General features: G+C 37.8%; 1 protein-coding gene across 1 annotated transcript in view; it reads left to right on the forward strand.

Annotated features, from left to right (window-relative positions):
- Nucleotides 1-19387, forward strand: part of PRKAR2A (protein kinase cAMP-dependent type II regulatory subunit alpha) — a 60138-nt gene that overhangs the window by 23574 nt on the left and 17177 nt on the right. The window contains exons 2-4 of the mRNA XM_036390870.1: nt 1040-1075; nt 16986-17038; nt 18620-18703. Of these exons, the coding sequence (XP_036246763.1) occupies nt 1040-1075; nt 16986-17038; nt 18620-18703 (173 nt within the window). The remainder of the gene's footprint in view (nt 1-1039; nt 1076-16985; nt 17039-18619; nt 18704-19387) is intronic.

A 19387-nucleotide genomic window follows, 5' to 3' on the forward strand; every position in this document is an offset into this window, starting at 1 on the left:
CATCGTTCTCTGTATTCTGGTGGTGCTGAGATACTCAAAAGTTTCTAAGAAATGATGGCGTCATTAAGATTTTTGTGGTGGGTGTTTAATAAATCTGGCTCTGTGATGCATGTGCACTGATGGGGTATAAAGGCTCCTCTAATTCTTAAATACTGAAAGAATGGAATAGAAAGGTTGTATCAGGAAAAATAGAATTACCTATTGAAGGGAAGAAAAGTGGGAAAACATGAAGCAGTCAGAATAAAATGCTGTTGGTTGTTAGAGGTGAAGGAGAACAGAGTGCTTTGGTTTTGTTCTGGGTGAAACTTTACAGGTTGATTTTGTTTTGGTTTTTATTGAGACTAAAGCAACTCTCAAAGACGGTGCCTTGGTTACTGTAAAAGGGGGAAAGGTGCTGTTTGCTGAAGGTAATGCCAAAATGGATGTGCACAGTGGAACTCAGGCAGTTCCTCCCAGTCCAAAGTCCAAGTGCCTTGTAGAGTTACAGCATGAGCAAGGAAGAAATGGATCCTGCACCTCAGCCTTCTCCAGCTTGAGCCTGTGCCCTGGTATGAGGCAGCCTTGCTCAGGGCTGGATGGCTGCAGGGACTGGGGAGCACTGCCCTCCCTGGGGAACAGAATGGGTTGGCCAAAACTTCTTTGTCTTTTGATCCACCTTAAGGAGGTACAGCTGACCTAAAGTGCTGCAATGCTTGGCAATAATACCAAATAAATGAGGCTGCTCGCTGGTGGTAGGTTAGGATTGGATAATCTGTGTAGAGGTATGTTTTTTTTCAGAATTAGGTAAAAAAAGCCAAACCCAACCCAAAACTACTTACCATCCATCCTAGCACGTAATGCCTTCAGGAATATGAAGTTTCATTTTGAATAAAACCTTACTGGCTGGCAAGTAGATGGATGAAAGCTTTATACTGGATCATTTTAAAAAGAGATTTGTATGGGGTTTGTGTACTAAAATTATATAATGATTATGCAATTAATTAATTAGATTTGTAATAATAAATACTAATATGTAATTTTATTTTTCTTTTTTTTCCAGCTCCAGTTGTTAACCGATACAACAGAAGAGTATCAGGTATGGTTTCTTTTTTAAGAATTCAAAGTATCTGAAATAGTTTTGAAATGTGTATCTGACTAAAGGAAGTACATTAAAAATTACCTTTCCCTTATTGCCTTTGTCTCATAATTCTTGCATTATTTTTGTTTGAAATAATGAGAATTGTTTCTTAATTCACTGTAGATGCCAATAGTCAACACATTTAGAGTAGTTAGAAAACAGAAATATGGGAGGTGCTCCCTTTTTGTACTGTGCAGCTGATATTTATAGTTGTTGAATTAGTGGCTGTTCACTTGTTCTAGAGACAGAGATTTTATTTATTTATTTATTTATTTGTTTGTTTATTTGTTTTCTATCTCAACCAATATAAAATGCTTTAATGAGAAACTAACTCCCAAAAAATTCCTTTGCAAGTTGATTTTGAAGAGTATCACATGAACAAAATGTTATGTGTTGATGAGAAGGTATTGCATTGTTTTTTCATTTGAGGTACAATGTGACTTGCTTTGCATGTGGTACTTTTTTTTGTCTTCAAATATTTTACTAACATTTAGCTGGTCTAGGAAGTTTTAATTCTGCTTTAACAAATAAATATCTTTATGAAAATGCCAATGTATTCAGTGTTTTCTCTCTAGTTCTGACTTCAAGTCTACTCAGTTTGTAATTCATGTGGATGATCTGACATGTTCTTGGGTATGTTAGTTATGGTGGAGCATTGTTGATAATACATTTATTTATATACCACATATATATAAGATAAATATGTGTTTATGTGCAAAATGTCCTTATACCCATGCAGTTCATTTGCTTTCCTACTGGTTGCTTGGATATGATTAAAGATGATTTTTTATTTATGCCACTACAAACAAATTACTGAGTATAATGAGAATTTCATAACTCTTAAAAATTGACAGTGCTGTAGTTTTGAGATATGACTACATGAGAAATCTAGGCAGGACAGAATTTTGTCTTGGATGGTGGAGTTTGATGCTCTGATAGTAAATACTGAGAGTCATATATTGTAGAGTATTTGGAGAGGCCTAAGACACTTTCTCTGCTAATTGTACTAATCCATCCTGGAACCTGCTGATGGAGAAAAATCTTAGAAATAAGGAGTGAATACATCTCAGATTTAAATTTAAATAAAGGCTGAGTTATTCCTAAAGTTAAAAAATTAAGCCTTAATCAGAAAGCATTTGTAATGTTTTTGACTTTGCAATACTGAAATGCAGTGTTGGTGCTCATACAGTACTGAGCTGCTCTTGGTTCAAAAACAGGTTCTCTCATTTAGGGGGTCTAAAGGTTAATGTGAACAACTAAAAAGCAAATGTAAAATTGAATTGCTAACTTGTGCAATTAGATTAAGGAGGACTTCAGTTGCTTAATAATGCTTCTGCTTCAGGAAGAGCTAGAAATATTCAGAGTTTACAGTTCATATTAGAATTGTCATGGAGACAATAACAGATATGAGTATATTAATACAGTGTTAAATACTCTCCACAATTTAAAAAAAAAATCAGTTTTCTCTGTATACACTGAATAGGTCATGATCAGTGTGGGATTTGTTAAAATGCAAAGGCAATGCAAACACCACCCATGTGCACACAAAGAGATGCAGTTTTCCTTCTCTTGGCAGGAAAAGCAGAGAAACTGCTGGTTTGGGGTGGGGGTTGTTTGCTGGGGTGGTTTATTCCACTCCATATCTGCTGTTTCTGTCAAGAACTGCATAGGAATGAGGCTGGGTACTGAGCTCAGCCCCCTGCCATCATAGGCAGCCACATTTTACCATCCCTTGCAGAAAATCAGTGACTGATTTGCTGGGTTTGGTCCTCTGAATTTGGTTTGACTTGTGATTGGTGCATTAGGTTTTAAGCAAGTTTTCATTCTGCAAATTTTGTAAGATAGGTTTTGTCTTTAGAAACCAACAAATAACAGCAAACACCAAACCAGTGTTGCCTTACAGATTACTCAGCATAGTAGCTAAATGTTTCTGGACTTAACTTATAAAGTAAAGCAGAACAAACCATAGAAAAGCTGGCACATAATTCTTCTTTGTAATTACATTTTGTGGTCTTCTCTTCAAAAGAGCTAGTCCATGTTGAACCTTGCCAATCCAATCAATATTCTGTGTTTCCAGTGCAGTGTGTTTTTGTAAGGGGAGTGAAGAGCAGAGCTCAGTTGCTTGCTGTTATCAACATTTGCATGCACAAAATCGTAGATTTACAGAGAATTTAAAAGCTAACATGGGATATATTGAGGTAAATTCAAGCAAGCATTGTTCTTTTTAAGTGTTTGGCTGCCTAGGGAATTACAGCATTGTCCTTGTTCACTAGGTGAAAAATAAAAGAAAAATATAATTTTAATTAGAGGGAAAGTCGATAAAGTGATTGTCTACATTACATGCAGTTTATGACAGGCTAATAATTGTTCTGGTAAACCATTCAACTGCAGATGTGTTCTTGGAGGCTAGCAAGTGTTTATTATGCTCTCTTAAACATAGCAGTTAGAGGATCTGGTTTTAGTCGCTTTATTAATTTTTTAATATTAAACTTGAAGTGTTTTCTACTGGTTGGTTCTGATTAGTTGCCTACAGATAACAGGATGATCATGATTCCCCTGGTGCAGTATTGAAAATTCTAGAGATACATAAACCCATAGAATAAATCTGTTCTAATGATTACTAAATTTTCATTTAGGTGTTTATTTCTGGTTAGGAAACATCTAAACTGTTTTGGCAAATACTACCAGTGCTGTAAATATTTAACTGTCATTCTTTAAGACTTAATCAAAATGGACTGTGCAGGAGGGTCATCCTGGAAGAGGGGGATTTATCTAATCATGTTCATGTAATTATTTATAGAAGTGCAGAGTGGTAGTGTTCTCATGAAGAGAAACAGCTTTTTCCACAGAATGCTTGGAGGGAGAAGGAGAAATGAGAGCTTGATGTTCCTCTAGAAATTAATCTAGTGAAGAGCTGGCTTGTGTGTGGCATGTTTGGCCATGTAACGTGTTGAGATCCGTGGTGTGCACACAAACAGTTGGTCAGCTCTAATTTGTATCTGATCTTGTGGCTGACTTCATTAAAATAATCCTGTTTGTAAAATCATCAGCTATTTCGGTGGTAGAAACTAAAATGGGAAAAACCAGCTCACTGATTTGAAAACCTCCTAGCTTTGGGGTGCCATGGGCTGTGATGCCATTTCAGTGCTGATTACCCAGCAGAGCAGTTCTCTTGCTGCTGCTCTGAGTTAGCAGAGTCGGAGCCTTCTGCCAGGGAAACCTGTGTTCCATGGATTGCTCACTGACTCCCTTTGCCCAGCCTTGGGTGGAATGGCCTGAATCCCTTAGAGATTCCTTCCTCACAAGAACTGGACTGGGTTGAAGTTCATACTTGCTTCATTGCATTTCTTGATCTTCCTCCAAGCAGAGAGGCTTCTGACAAACTTAATTATGTTGGTCCCTTCATTTTCTGTAATGCTGCAGAGCATGCCAGTGTCTGTGTCCTTGGCTGGAGACTGACTACACAGTGCAGGGAGGTGGCAGAAATCAGTGATACCTCCTTTCTCAGTTATATCAAAGCTGTTTCAAAACTAGAGGAAGAGAGCATTGATATTTGTCCCACTGTAAGAACTGGTACAGAACACTGAGGAGAATTTTGCTCCTGGCAGGATATGAATGAAAAGTTAATTGTGTTTTTGGAAGGAAGAGTGTGACGCCCACTAGAGTCTTTCTTGCGCATAGTTTCTCCTCTTTTAGTTTTAGCATATTTCAGAAAAGTCAAGTTTTTCGATAGATTTCTGTATTGCCATTTCTAGACACTTTTGATTAATTCCACAGAACACCCACTCTCCAGCAGACTTGCTGATTTCTTCTTGGGATAGGAAAATCTGACGAAATGACACGCATACTATACATGTGTCACAAAAAGTTTTCATCTTTTTTCTACAATTATTTCAGTTTATCTGAGTGACTTGGCGTAATAATCTCTCTTTTGCATGTGCCTGTACTCCCTCATGAGCCTTCCTTTGGCCCCAGTGGAATGAAATTACAGTTTTGACATTAAGTATCTGTAAGCAGAATAATTGAGCTATATGATCTAGGGAAGCAATATATAATAGTTATTTCCTTAATAGTAACATGACTGTCAGGATCTGTGCCTGTTTTCATATGAATATAAAAAAGAATCAAATGAACAAGACTTGGCTCAGTTGGTCCCTTTGGTGGGGCAGCTTTCAGCAGAGACTCAGTGGAGTGAGAAGGATCAAATTCTGGGTGCTAAACCCTCCCCTAAGATGGGGCTGCTGAATAAAAGGTTTCGTGTGTAGAGGTTAATTTTGTTGAAATGTTCCTGAATCCTGTTTTCCTGTGTATAACAAACATGAGCATTGTGTGGAACCCTGACAGTTCCCAATTGTCAGTGTCCCCAGCAGATGCTGGGTTTAGAATCAGTACTTTCCATGTTTCTCTTGTCTCTAGCAATCTGATGGGACACTATGGTGTGGTGGTGTGGAGTTTGTTTTTGTTGTTGTTGTTGTTTTTTTTATTTTTTTTTTAATAATGTGTAAATCAATATTCCCTGACATTTTCTGGCTTTTTCTCATCACATCAGCTTCCATAAGAGGCCTTTACTATTGGCTCTTCCAACTCACTGATTTTTCTCTATTTTGATGGTGGGGGGGACTCCTTACCCTGAACTCTTCATTAGTCTGGCTCCTGCCAAAGATGAGCAATCATCTCATAATGTACATATGTTGCTAAAGTCTGATATTCCTCTGTGCTTTTGAGTGCAATACAGCATTTTCTTCACACCCTGGCAAGTTGAGATGTCAGGATATGATAATATTACACATAGTAAATTCCTTTTAGTAGCTTCTAGTGTTTTAAAATGACAGCTTTAACAAAAATCATTTTCTAATAAAGCTGTTCTGTTAATTATTGCCACACAGCATGTTAGTATTTGGTAAGAAAGACTGCTTTGGGACCCTGTTAAATTAGGACATCTAAATGGCAGCAATGAAACAAGAGGCAACGCTTCTCTTGGGAGGTTGTTTTGAGTATTTTCTCTTGCAGAATACTCTCTACTACCTCACTGATAAAAATCTCAGCACTTGAAATCATCAAGGGAGGAAGACTGAGTGATGACTGACTTTCTCTGTGCTGTTCTCTCTCTGTGTATTTATCTGATTATCAGAGGTTGACTTGAAAATCATGATCTGGTTTCTTCTCTTGAAGCTATTTAATTAATTTCTATATTGATTATTCACCATCTTACAACACTGATAGCATAATAACTTCCACTGATAGATTTTCAGGCAGGTGATAAATGATAAGAGACTTCAAAAATCCACATTTTTATAAAAGGCACAGTTTTCCTGTATCAACAACCTGAAGCTTCTGTGGATTTTTGCTAGCCCTAATGATTGCAAAACCAGTATCATAACTACAGTGAAAAGAATTCATTTTAAAAAATGTTGATATGAGCAAAAGCCAAGCATGTGGGATGACAGATGAAAGTGGTGATAAATTGTGTGGGTGCTCTCCTGTAAGAAAGTGTCTGAATCATTATTCGTTAAACAAAAAAAGCTTGTTTTCTCTGTTTGCAATATTGGGACTTATTTAAAAATTCCTGGCATGTGATTGACGTTCAGTGAATAATAAAATGCTTATTTTTGGAAATTAATAGTCATGACTTCACAATTACTCGGATTTCACAGTGTTGTGAACAATCCTGCAGGATTTTTTTTGTGACATAAAGAGAAATACAGCACTGGGAGCATCTGTACTTAAAATTTAAGTCAGTGCAATTCCTAGTCAGAAGAATTCTGATCCAGTCTGCTTAATACAGTAAGTGCTACAGTGGAGTAGAATCAATTAATCCTTCATCTTTTTATTTATGCTTTCTTAATAATAGTTCATGGCCAGAGTGTAACATAAGAATTAGAAGTTGTTTGTCCAAAGTCAAATGTTTTAACTGAAATTAGCCCTTAGGATTTGGGAGCATAAGTTTAGCTATGCACGTTTTTAAGCAAGCAATGCAGTTTGGATCAGTTTTCCCAAAGTATTCAAGTAGCAAAAGGTGCAAGTGATTAACTTACATTAATTGTTTTACATCAAGGGTCTTTATCAAACCTACATAAATGTTGGTCCATATCTTTGTATACATAAATAGTTTTGAAAATATCAGCCTTCAGCTGATGATTGAAATGAAATTTAGTTCTCCCTTTGATAGGTTGGAATTCTACTTTTCTCTTTTGTGTGATAGCGAATTGGTTTTTTTTGTGTTTTATTTTGTTTTTGTTTTTTGTTTTGAACTCAGGATGGTTTTTAACATGGGAATTAAAGCCCAAATGAAAATATTCCAACATGGTTTGTTTGTCAAACACACAAATCCCAAAATGCCTGTCACAATACAGGCTAAAAAAAGGCAGTTTTATACTGGATGCAAAATGTGGTGCTGTGGTGTATCTTTAGAGTGACCTCAGAGTCAAATGTGATGTGCATTTTTCTTGTGAATATATAAGGCTGCACTTCATCCCTATTTTAATATAGAGTTTTAGACAAAGTCACAGATGTTATGCTCCTGTATTGATTAATACACTCAATCACGTTTAGGTTGCTGTAATTTCAGTTTAAATGTGGAATAGGTCAAATAGTCCATCCATGGAGAACAGAAAAGTTTAAACAGACTTGATTTAAATTTGAAAGGGATGTACTTTCAGGAGCTTTACTTGGTGGTTTTTAACACCAGAACCTCTGGTCCAGAGTTGGCTGATCCTGGAGATGAATGAGTGAAGGGCTCACACCTTTGCCGTGGCTGGTGCTCACCAGGGCATTGGAGTTGCTCAGCAGCCCCACAGGAATGGGGAGAGCTGCCAGGCTTTTCTTCAACAGGCTCCAACAGTAACTTCCCACCTTTCCTGCTTTTCCAGTGTGCCAGGAAAGGAAGCAGCAGTTTCCAAGCACGGGGAATTGGGGCTTCCATGTCATTCCTCTGCACACAATCCTTTTGTGTCAAGCCATGCTAATTTTTTATTGTTTCTGGTTGCTACAGGTAAATGGGTGTTAGTTTTTCTATTTAGGGTAGTGTGGTTTTTAACGTATTTGGACATTCTTTAGAAATCTTTGAAAATCATATCATATAATTGATTTCAGAAGTGCCTTTTAACACGTTGGCATGCTTTGGTTCTCTATCACAAGAGATGTCAGAAAGAAGTAGGTAATCTTCATTACTAAATGAAATTTTAAGGCAAAAAGTGTTTTAGTGCACTTTTCTCAAGATGATTTTAAAATACTATTTGCCTTCTTGCAGGTTTAGCAGTTCATATGGCAGAATTGCATTTATAAAACCAAAAAAAATGCCTTGATCTGTAAACTGAAAGAAAATTTCTTATTTCTATACTAGAAAACCACTTTTCCTTTTATTTCCTTTTATTCCTCAGCTAAATTCTCTTTTCTAGCTGCAGTTGGAACTAAAAGCCTGTAAGCTACATTCCTTTTTTGGGGGGAAGGTATATATTTGAGCCATTTCTTGGAACTTGTGGTGTTCTGATGTAAACTGAAGGGAAAGTGAACATTCTCTGTGCTGTTTTTAACTCAGAAGGTATCACTGTTTCAGGCACGTGAGCATTATTGGTGCTGAATTCCTGGTTCTATCTGCCTTGCTTACGTAACACATTTGGAAATGTGCTAAAATTTATGTGATGGGCTAAACCAGAATCATTAAAGCAGCAGGCTTTCTTCTACAATTGTGAATCTGTGTGCTCTGAAATAGTAGTAGCATCATGTTTTCCAGGAGACCTTTTTTATGGCTGACTATCTCATCAGTAAGGCTCTCTTAGAAGGCTTGAACAAGGTCAGCAGCATGTTTATCCATTGCAGTCTTCTGATTTCTTGACTTGCAAGAATAAAGCTTGCTCCATTTGAATTTCCCAGGCTTCACCAGATGGAATAATGTAGAACTCCAAAATACCCTGCTTCCATTCTAGTTTTCTATTTAAATGTAGGAAAGGGAATTGGAAAGAGAAGTAGCAAATTGTAAATTACTGTTTTAAGATTGAAAGGGCAGTATTTTGCTTTTGGTAGTTACTGTCAGTGTCAGAGCTGTTCACTGCAATGAGCATCCACATGGAAAACTGTCTTATTTTTGTTAGTCTTCTACCATGATGGAAGGATTTTTGTTGTTTTAATTTTCTTACTTATCTCTTACTGCAAGTCCCAGAGCACACCAGTGTCTGATGTGATGCTGGGCTCTCTTCTTGTGAGCTGAGACATGGAAGCCCCAAGTGCAGGAGTCCCAGGTGTGGCTTAGGTAGCAGATGATTCTGTGAAATCTGTCAATATTGTCCCTTGGCTCCTCCAGCTGTACAGGAGAGACCTGTTTTATCACCAGACTGCTTTCATCATAGGTCCTCTGGAAACTGTAAATTTTCAATTATCAAAAATTATAGTCTAGGAATTACAGCCTCATGACTTTGTCATTATTGTCCTGCAGCATGTGGCTTCAGTGAGGTGAGAGAGTACAACCCTCCAATGTGTGAGCATAGAGTGGAAGGAAAAGCTAAAACATTTGGCATAACTCATAGATACATAAGGGCATAAAGTAAAAGTTGTGCCTTGATATAATTAAATAGGCAACTATATGAAGCAAATACAATGATAAACAGCTGTTGGTTTAGTTGGAAAAAAAAAAAAGGCAAATGTCACATTCATTTGGTTATGCCAGAGAAGTAGGAGAAGTGATTAGGAGAATTCTGTCTCTAGTCTACACTGGCACAAGTATTTCATTTTAATTGCTCCTGAGTAGGAGGAGGATTTAAATAAAGATATACAAACTGAGGATTGTCTTCTGAAGTTTTGTTGCAGTTCAGTAAGACCCCCAACAATGTGCCTCTTAGGATGATAGGGAAAATCTTTTCCTACCAGATCCCTGGAGCAGATTCCTGGGTGCTGTGAAGCCTTTGGTCTGTGGTTTGTCTGGTGCTGTGTCCCTGAGTCACTTGAGCTGGGGCTGGTTTTCCTGCAGGCTGCAGAAGGAGTTAATCAAAACAAAACAAAAAACCAACCCTGAACAAAGCCTACCTAGGAATAATAATAAAGTAGGAACACATTGTATCTTGTTAAAAGTGCTTTATGCTTGTCTTTAAAATCTAGTTGAAGCAGTATTGTCTGCTTGTAATGCTTTCATTATATGTGTGTAAAGATACGAATCTAAAAGAGACTGTGATTATTTACTTTCCGTTTATTATTCTAGTTCTTTCATCATCAAAGTTCTCATTTGCCCCTAGGGAAATGTAATTTTAAATACTTTCCCAAATCCTGCTGTAGTAGAAGAAAAAAAAGTATTTTTAATGGCTTTTCTGCTGTAAGGCATTGTCTCAGTTGTTTTACTGTACATATGATGATAAAGCCTTTTAAAGAAACACTTAAATCAGGTCTTTATTAATCTGTATGAATGTAATAAGAATATGTGAAAACTGCATTATTCAGAATACATAAAGCAAATGCATTTATGGAAATAGTTGTCAGCCAATTGTCATAATTCTAAAGGGCTTATTATGTTGCCTGTACTTAGGCATCTTGGGAGAAAAGGTGTCTGTGCATGTAAAGTTGGATTTCCTGTGAAGAATAAAAACCCCATTATCATAAAAGGTGGAATTTATAATTGATTGTGCAGTCTGTTCTGAACTTGTTACTGAAGAGTAGTATGAGGTGGGAGTGTGTGACAATGTCACAAGCCATTGTCACCGGAAGTGTTGCATTTCTGTTTTGATGGAAAGAGAACAAGCTGGAGAAGTCTGATTTAGATAATGCTGTTGGAAAGTACATAATCATGGTGAGGAAATGGTTATCAGAGATTTCTAAAGGCAAGGTTAGCAAGCACTGTAACTCATCATGCACTTCTCTTGGTAAAAGTGTTTATCCAACGGTGAACTGGAGTGGGATTTCTCCAAGCTCTACCTTGGACCTCAGTTTTGCTGCTCTGTTGAAGGAATGGCCCTTGAGGAGCATGGCTGATGTCCCCATCAGAGCTGGGCATTTTCAGGTGGACTCTGGGCTGTAAGGAATGCTTTGGGTAGAGCCAGGTGAACACTTCAACCTGTCATGCATGAGTGGCTTTCTGCAGGTCTAGGTGAAATAGTGCAGGAGGATTTTAGGGCCTTACAGGCTCCACCAGTGTCTCATAGGCTTCTTGCCTGGCACAGTCATCTGTGCAGCTTTTCAGCCTGAGCAGCCTTTGGGACCAAGTGTGGAGTGTGCCTGAACCTGTAATCCTGAGTGGACAGAGCTGGTTTGGCACAGCTGTGCTGAGTCTGAGTGCCTTTGGAGTTAATCTGTAACACAGAAGAACTCTGCCTGTGAAGAACCTACTTGATTTATTTTCCTTTTAACTTTAAATGACATTTGAAGCTGTTACAAGAACTGAAAATGCATTCTTTTCCTTTCCCCCTGAAATGAATCATTTCTAAATATTTCTCCACTGAAAAAAATTTGACACTTGATTTGACATATATGGTCATGCAAGTGGTTGCATGTTTGAATATTCTGCTTTGGTATTTGACTAAGGGTTGATGGGGTGGTTTTTGCTCAGGTCCTGGTTAATTGCAAATCATGTCTCAGTTATACCTCTATGAGAATTAAGAGGAGGTGGTATTCTTGGGGGCTATCCTGCATCTGGAGATTGCCATGTGGCACATAAAGTGACAGACCAGTCATTTAAGACCCAAGATCCGAGTTTTGGGCTGATGCGATAATGTTGGTTTTAACAAAAAATTTACCCTTGATTTCAGCCAGTTCTCACTAGTGAATTGAAGGCTGAAGTGGCTGATTTTCCTGAACACATTAACTTTTCTTTGGGTTTCAGTGCTGCTTTTCTTTCCAACTGTCATAAATGTGAAAATGGCTCAGGTGGTGCAAATGGTTGCAGGTTCTGTTTCCCACTTGCTGGATCGAGGTACGAATCTGTCGTCTGCTTTGACATGGTGAGATCTTTCACTTGAGAAACAAAGTGCAATTTCTAAACCAAAAAGTTCTGAGCTAACCAGCAACAGAAGTGAGAGGAAACTTGAAGTTGTTTTCCAAGTGTGGAAAATCACATTTAGCTGTGCCAGCAAAGACCTGTGTGTAAGTGCTGTTCAAGCTTCCTAATTCATCTGACTGCATGGTTTTGAAGTGCAGCTCAGCTGTCAGAGGGAATGACAAGCCACTGGCAGTGGTCATCTTTCCAGCTGGCATGGTGCTCCCAGAACAGCTTATGCATCTGTCCTTGAGAGACAGACTCAAAAAATGCTTGAAGCTTTGACAAACTCAAATGCAAAGAACACTGCCTTAAACATAGTTTAAAATTATTCATCTGAATAAGTAACTGGAAAAGTGGTTCTGCATGTACTGCTCTGAGTGGATTTTTAGTAATGGGTCTGATAGGATCAATTGGAAGTGATGCATCCTCATAAGTAAGGAAGAGTGAATTGGATTTCACTCTGCAGGTGGGATCCAAAATTGAAAAGAGAGTATGACAGGGCATCTATTTGCTACTTGTTTCAATAGCAACAGAAATATTAATAATACATTCACCTTACATAAAACATAGAACTTAAATTTCCTTCTTTTGTGTGTGTTTGAAGGTGTTCAGGCATCAGCCTCTTGGCTGTTATTTTGAAAAGAGCAGAGATCTCTCAGGTACAGGGATGGTGTGCATTTCTCTTGGAGGCTGTATTAACTTGCCAGAGCTAAAAGCTCAACTGTTATTTTGCATACAGATTTCTATAGAGTGCAAGGACTTTGATCTTGACAAAACACTTATTTTGCAGAACAATATTATCTTGAGAGTGATTAAAACTTGCATAAACAAAGGTGGTGTTTGTGCTGGCAAACTTGTCTTGCTGCTTCTCCCTCTCTCCCCACCTCCCTTCCCCCTCACCCATCCACTGCTGATGTCATTGCTGCAGCTCCACAGATCTCGGTTGCTTTCAGATGCTGTCACCTGCATAACAAAGCAGCCATGGAGCTCTATCATTTCTGAGCCTTCAGAAGTGTTAACAGATGTTCTTGAAAGCCAAAGAAGGTGCAGCATGAGAGCTGCAGAAGCTAAGAGAGACTAAATGTAGATGGTAGGATAAAAGCCTGAATTTCTTTTTATCTCAAAGCTTCATAAAATTGAAAACTGTTTTTTATGTTCCAAAGCTATTTGAACTATGTATGGGTGGATTTGGAAGGAAGCTTGGTCTGCATGGTGTGAGCTGATAGAGCTGTAGATGTGTCACCTGCTGTGTAACTTCCCCTGATGGATTCTTGCTTAGCACTTGCTCTAGGGCAGAGTTGTGCTGAAAATCTCAGCTAGGCAAGGTGTGATTTCAGAAGTCACTTCAAATTATATGAAGATACTGGTGAGCTTTAGGTTGCTCATTCAGAAAACCTTTTCCCCCGTGGGTGCTGGAGCAGGTTAGCAGAGAGATGTGCCCTGGGAGGTTTCCAGTCAGCCCTGGGAGGTTTCCAGTCAGCCCCAATGTAGCCCAGAATTCCAAATAGCTCCTCTTGGAGGGATAGGTTGGACTGGATGATCTTCAGAGAGATCCCTTCCAACTGCCTTTAAAATGAGTCTGAAAAACAACACTTTCCAGGAGAATCTTGTGAGAGCAAGCTTGCCTCAGAGTGTTTTGTTGGACACTTTAATAGTTAATATGTGAATTCAGTCATGTATCAAATAGTGGGTCAAGGGTGTTTTCACTCTGTCATGATGAAAGATCAGATGTTTTTTCATTAGGACTGGCTGTACTGTAATGCACAAATGAATAACCTCAGGAGTCCTGAAATTCCCTGGATTTCTGACAGGGGTTGGCAGAGTTTAGGGTAGTTACAGGGGTCCTTACAGCCAGAATAGCAAAACAGCACAGATAACATGAAACATTTTGCAGATAAGACTGACACACAGGTCATATGTTCAATAGTACAGATTCCCCCAAGTGATTTACCAATTAACAATAGCGGGAAGAAAAACTGGACATACTGCACCATAAAACATGGAATGGGTTTGATGTAATGCTGCTTTTTCTTTTCCTTAGTCACGTTTTAAAGTATTTGGAAAATACTGTTGGTTGTTATGAGTAGGCTGAAAAGCTTTCTGTTGGCTTTCCAGAGTATCACAATATTAATTAAGCTTGAGAATTTTGTGTCTCTCCCCTGTTTAAAGCATACAACAACAGAAATGTTACATCAGATGTTGCAGCTCTGCCTGCAAGTAAATAGAGTCCTGTCAATCAGAGCTGCCCAAGGTTGGAGTCAAAACGTCTGGCCTACTCTTCTGCATGGAAAAAGAAATCCCAGCAGGAGGTTGAAGAATGGAAAGTATAATGGGAAGGCATTTTATGTGACAGCATGGGAAGAAGTGGTATTTTGCCATGTTTTGATTGTATTTCTGTGGTGCCCATTCATGGGCATTACAGAAGAGATTTCCATATGTAAGGGAAGGGCACTAAGTCCTAGTCTGTATCCTTGGTGGGCTTTGGGAGCTGTTTTCACTCTTACTGGGTTAGATGAAATAGGGGAAATCTACATTTACAAACCTTTACCAAAGCCATTTCATACTGAAATTACAGATGACTGTGTTGCTTTGATGTGTGTTTTAAGATAAGGTTTTGCTCTGGTACTCTGGTTTTAGCTGTGGCAATAAAAAAACTTGTTTTCCCAAGGAATTCTTGAAGAAAATTTCCTGAATTCTGCAGCATTCTTAGAAACAGCTTCCCTGTAGCTGAGGTGGGAATAAAATCAAATTTACAGTTCAATATTAAAATTTGAATGATAGAATAGTCTGGTTGTACAGTGATCTCTGAATTCATGGATATGTGACCATTTATAGTATGTAATATTGTGCTTAATAGAGAATTGGACTCCAGTTTGGAGTTATGTGATTCACTGGTTGTAAAAAATGAAGAGAGTTAATATCTTCAGTTTCACCATACTGTTTAAACTACAGAGCCTTTCTTCTTAGTTACTGCTCCTTATTTGAAAATCCAAAGCTTTCACAATAGACTTTGATCTTTACTGTAAAATGGAAGGAGGAGGAAGCTTTCACACCAAAATGCTAATAATGTTCTCTTTGTTAGTGCCTTTGTATTGCATATTAAGTGGATCAGCCTATCAGTCCAAGTTCTGTAGCTTTGTAGGCATCCACCTTCCCATAAACCAGTCATCTTTGGACTCTAGCATGGACTATGCTTTTTTTCATCTGGGGCAGAATGCTGTTTATCCTTTGTGGAGTGTCTGCCCTAAGTGTGGGTGGCTCTGTTAAACTAAAAGCATGTGTGTGGTAGGTGCACTGTCAATAAACTGTTTCTGTATTGTTAAATGGATTTATTGTATGAGCAATACTTACTCCCTAAATGCCTGATGCCTGATGATTATATGATTACATTTTTACATTGTGGTTTGGGAAGTGGAATGTTTGTTGTTGTATTTGAGTCTCCTCGTTCTCTCCAGGAAAAAAATGAATTAAAATCCAATTTCCTAGGAAAGACTTGTATCTTTTAGTTAGGGAGAAAAAATACTAAATAAAAAAAACCAAGACACACAAACCCAAACAAATATTTCCTAGTAAATTGTGCTAGAGTTTTGCATTTTTATTGTCCTGTTGAGTGCACAATGACAGGGTCAATAGATGTGTGCATTTTCAAATTATTTACAAGTTGCTGAATTCTAGACATTCCTGATTTTTATACTTTCTCACTCCATTCAGCAGTTAGATGTCATTGCAGTGAGCTTCTGGGCATTCAGTCTTCACGATTGTCAGGATGCTGGATAAAGTACAAAGGAAAATACTTGTCTATGTTTCCTTGTAAAATTTTATAAGTAATGTGTAACCTCAGAAGTGAGACCACCCTTATTAAAGTAAGAGCACAGCTAGATGAAAACAGGACTGACTCTCACTTTCCTTGACTGTCAGTACAGGTGCTTAGAATGTGCAGATCACTTTGACATGCAGGAACTGTAAATATCTATGAATTAATAAGAAAATCTGAGCTAGTGCTGTGGGCTTTTGGTAGCCAAGGTGTCTGTGTTCAGTATTGTAAGACTGTGTGTAAATGCTAAGATAACTGAAGATAAGCCTTTTCTGAAGAATTAAAACTGAACAAAAAGGGTTTGAAATTTCAGCAGCTCTGCATTATTGCCTCTCTTTCAGTTGATCCTGTTGGTATAATGACATGCTTGGCAGAGCCTTGTCCCAGTGCTCTATAGTGTGTAGTTTTCCACAACTGTTCTCATCCTTTTAAATCACTGTAAATTTTAGAGTTGTTTTTGTATCATCAGTTGACATTAATTTGGTTAAAATGTAGTAAGATAGAGGAACCTGTGGGGGATGGGACTAAATACTGTTTTTCCCTAGACTGTACTATGGTGAAGCTGATGGTTAAGTTCCCAGGCTAATTTCTGTGAAAACATGATTTCTCTGTATCAAAAAAACTCCCAAAATATAGATACTCACTTGCCAGTCAGAGTTGAGGTGGAGTGAGTGCCTCATCCTTCCTTGTGCTCCTTTTTCTCAGTGTTTTGCTCTGTACATGGCACTGCAAAGAACAAAGCAGTGGAGCAGCAGTATTTTCCCCCTGCATTTTAGAGATGATGCTTGTAAATGAATCTGAATGGAGATTGTTATGCTTTGATACCAGTTGAAAGGAAATCTGTGTCCATGCTTGAGTACTAGCTAGGCAAGATTATTTAGTAAGTCACAGAATTTTTACATGAGAGTCTGACAACAGCCATGCTGTGCCTACTCAGAGAGCAGACAGGGTTTGAGCCTCTGACATTATAATGACAAAATGAAAAGTGATTCTGTTTTTCCTGTAGGAAAATAGAAGAAAAGTATTTAAACTGATTTGTTTGCTGTTCTCATGTAATTACTTCTTTTTACTTACCTCCTCTCTCTTTTTCTTCCAAGTTTGTGCTGAAGCTTTCAATCCAGATGAAGAGGAAGAAGATACAGAACAAAGGGTAAATTGAGGGAATCACTGCATGCATGGGTCTCTCTCCAGACTGACAGGCAGATGTACATTGCCTTTTCTTACCAGCTGTGCTTTTCTTGCTGAGTGTGGTGTGGTGACACTGGCAAAGTGACATTGCTTTGAAATTCAGAGCCACTTTGTCTCATGGACTTTTTTAGTCACTACAGCTTTAATACAATTTTACTTCAAAGGCTTTGAGAGCTGTGCTTAACTCTAACATCTTTAAAATTTTTGCTATTTTCCTTTCTTAATTCTCTTAAAGGCTTGTTGAGGCAATTCCTAGATCATCGATGCTGTTAAGAAGAATTAGTTAAGCTTTACCACAGCTGTTTCTTCATGGGTGCTTAAAATTCCTCACATGCTTTTTACTGTCTTGTCAGAGCAGTTCTGCCTGGGTAGGAGAAATGCTTGGTTGAAATATTTTAAGTCTGTGGACACCTGTTTTTTCTCTTGTTCTTGAAAGCTGGGAATTTCTAGGAATTGCAAATCCAGATACTGTAATGGTATTTCTTCAGAGGTGGGTTTGTGTGAGCAAATCTTGTAGCCTGCTTGGTGAGAATCAGTGTTTTCTCCCTGGACTTCTGGTGTTCCTTTCCAGATTCCATTGCAAGGATGCTTACACTTCTGCAATGAAAATCTAAGTCTAATGTAATTTCTCTTAAAAAAGAAGAGATACTTAATAAATATACTTCGTAAATAATTTTTATGTGCTATAAAAAGAAAAAATGACTGTGAGTGTGTCAGGTTATTCAAATGTTTGTAAACTTGGACACATTTATTCCATCAAAAGTCTTAGTTTTCTTGGCTGATGATTCAATATTCTGTTTTTTTTTAAAGCAAGGATCTGAGACCTATTTAACTTTGGAAAAGAACTTTTTAGAAATGCCTACTGATATAACTGTTTTTTGGAATCCTTGTTATTCCAGAAATAAGAAATGTTAATGTGGTGCATGTCAGGTAATTAATTTTTTCAATATATTTTCATTATTAACCCCCAACAAGCACATATATAAACATTTTCATGATACAGTGGATATTGGTTCCTTTAACCTGATGTTTATAAATGGAAGGAAGTAACAAAATATCTCAAACAACAAAGCTTTTATTTAAGTAATTTTGTTAGAATAAAGCCATGCTTATTCAATAACTTCCTATTGGATGGATGTATCATATAGGATATAAACTGCCTGTGTGCCAGCAGTAGTTACACAGGGACTAATATAGCCAGAGTTCAGGAAGAAAACTGTTCACTTCTTCCTCTGTTTGATATGTTCAACCTTTGACTGTGGCTGTGTTAGAAGGAAAGGGAATGGAATGGAAAAAGCATCCTCTTCTTTCTTGTCTTTCTTCACTGTTATTTTTCATATGTTAATTGTCAACATAGTATTTTTCTTATGTGTCTTTCATTCTGTCTTGCATTGTATGTTTATATACAAATACTGTTTATGCAAACAAAAAGGACTGTATACTTTTGACACTTAAATTGTGCTCTGCTTTTTCATGCTGAAGGTTTAGTCTGTAATCATATTTCTTTGTTGTCATGACTGTTCTGTTCTACTTTGTTTTAAAGGTAGTTCATCCAAAAACTGATGAACAGCGATGCAGACTGCAGGAAGCTTGTAAAGATATCCTGCTCTTCAAAAACCTAGATCAGGTAATTATCAGCATTTCAAGGAAATCTTAAATGGAGTTTATTTTTTGTTATGTACAGTTAATATGATCTAAATGTCCAGACACAGTTTTTAAAGACAAGAAAATAGGATTCTGTTTAAAAGACAAGGAATATTTTCAGTGTAGTGGTGCCAAGAGATGCTGCAGTGATAATTCCCAACTTCAGGAGGGCAGTAAATATTTCAAGTGTATCAGCAGCATGAAGACTTGCTTGTGTGTTGATGAAGAGTATTTTTAGAAACTCAGCTGTGATCTACGTCTTCAACTTTGAACATCTGGTCATTGAAAATGCAGTGAAAGTATATTGTTTATGGGCTTGGGAATAGCAAAGATGGTAAAGCAGGTCAGGATCAAGGCAAGGCATTTATATGGTGTCATCTTTCTTGGCTTTCACAGTTTCCCTGGCTGTGCTGCTTGAAAAAAAAAAGGAAGTTTAGTCATGGCTCAACAGGGAAATCCAGCTGGAGCCTGCTGTGCAGACCAGCATTATTCCATTTTCTGTGTGGGCTCCACATCTGTACCTGTCCTGTCTCATCTGGGGCTAGAATTGCAGCTGCTCTAAGACAACAGACTATCCAGGGAAATAAGTCTGTGAGAGTCTTGTTCAGTATAGTCCTGATCATGAGTGGGGCTCTTAGATGATGACAGTACAGATAATTTACTAATT

Source organism: Molothrus ater, chromosome 11 (assembly GCF_012460135.2).
Source record: "Molothrus ater isolate BHLD 08-10-18 breed brown headed cowbird chromosome 11, BPBGC_Mater_1.1, whole genome shotgun sequence".
Taxonomy (NCBI): Eukaryota; Metazoa; Chordata; class Aves; order Passeriformes; family Icteridae; genus Molothrus; species Molothrus ater.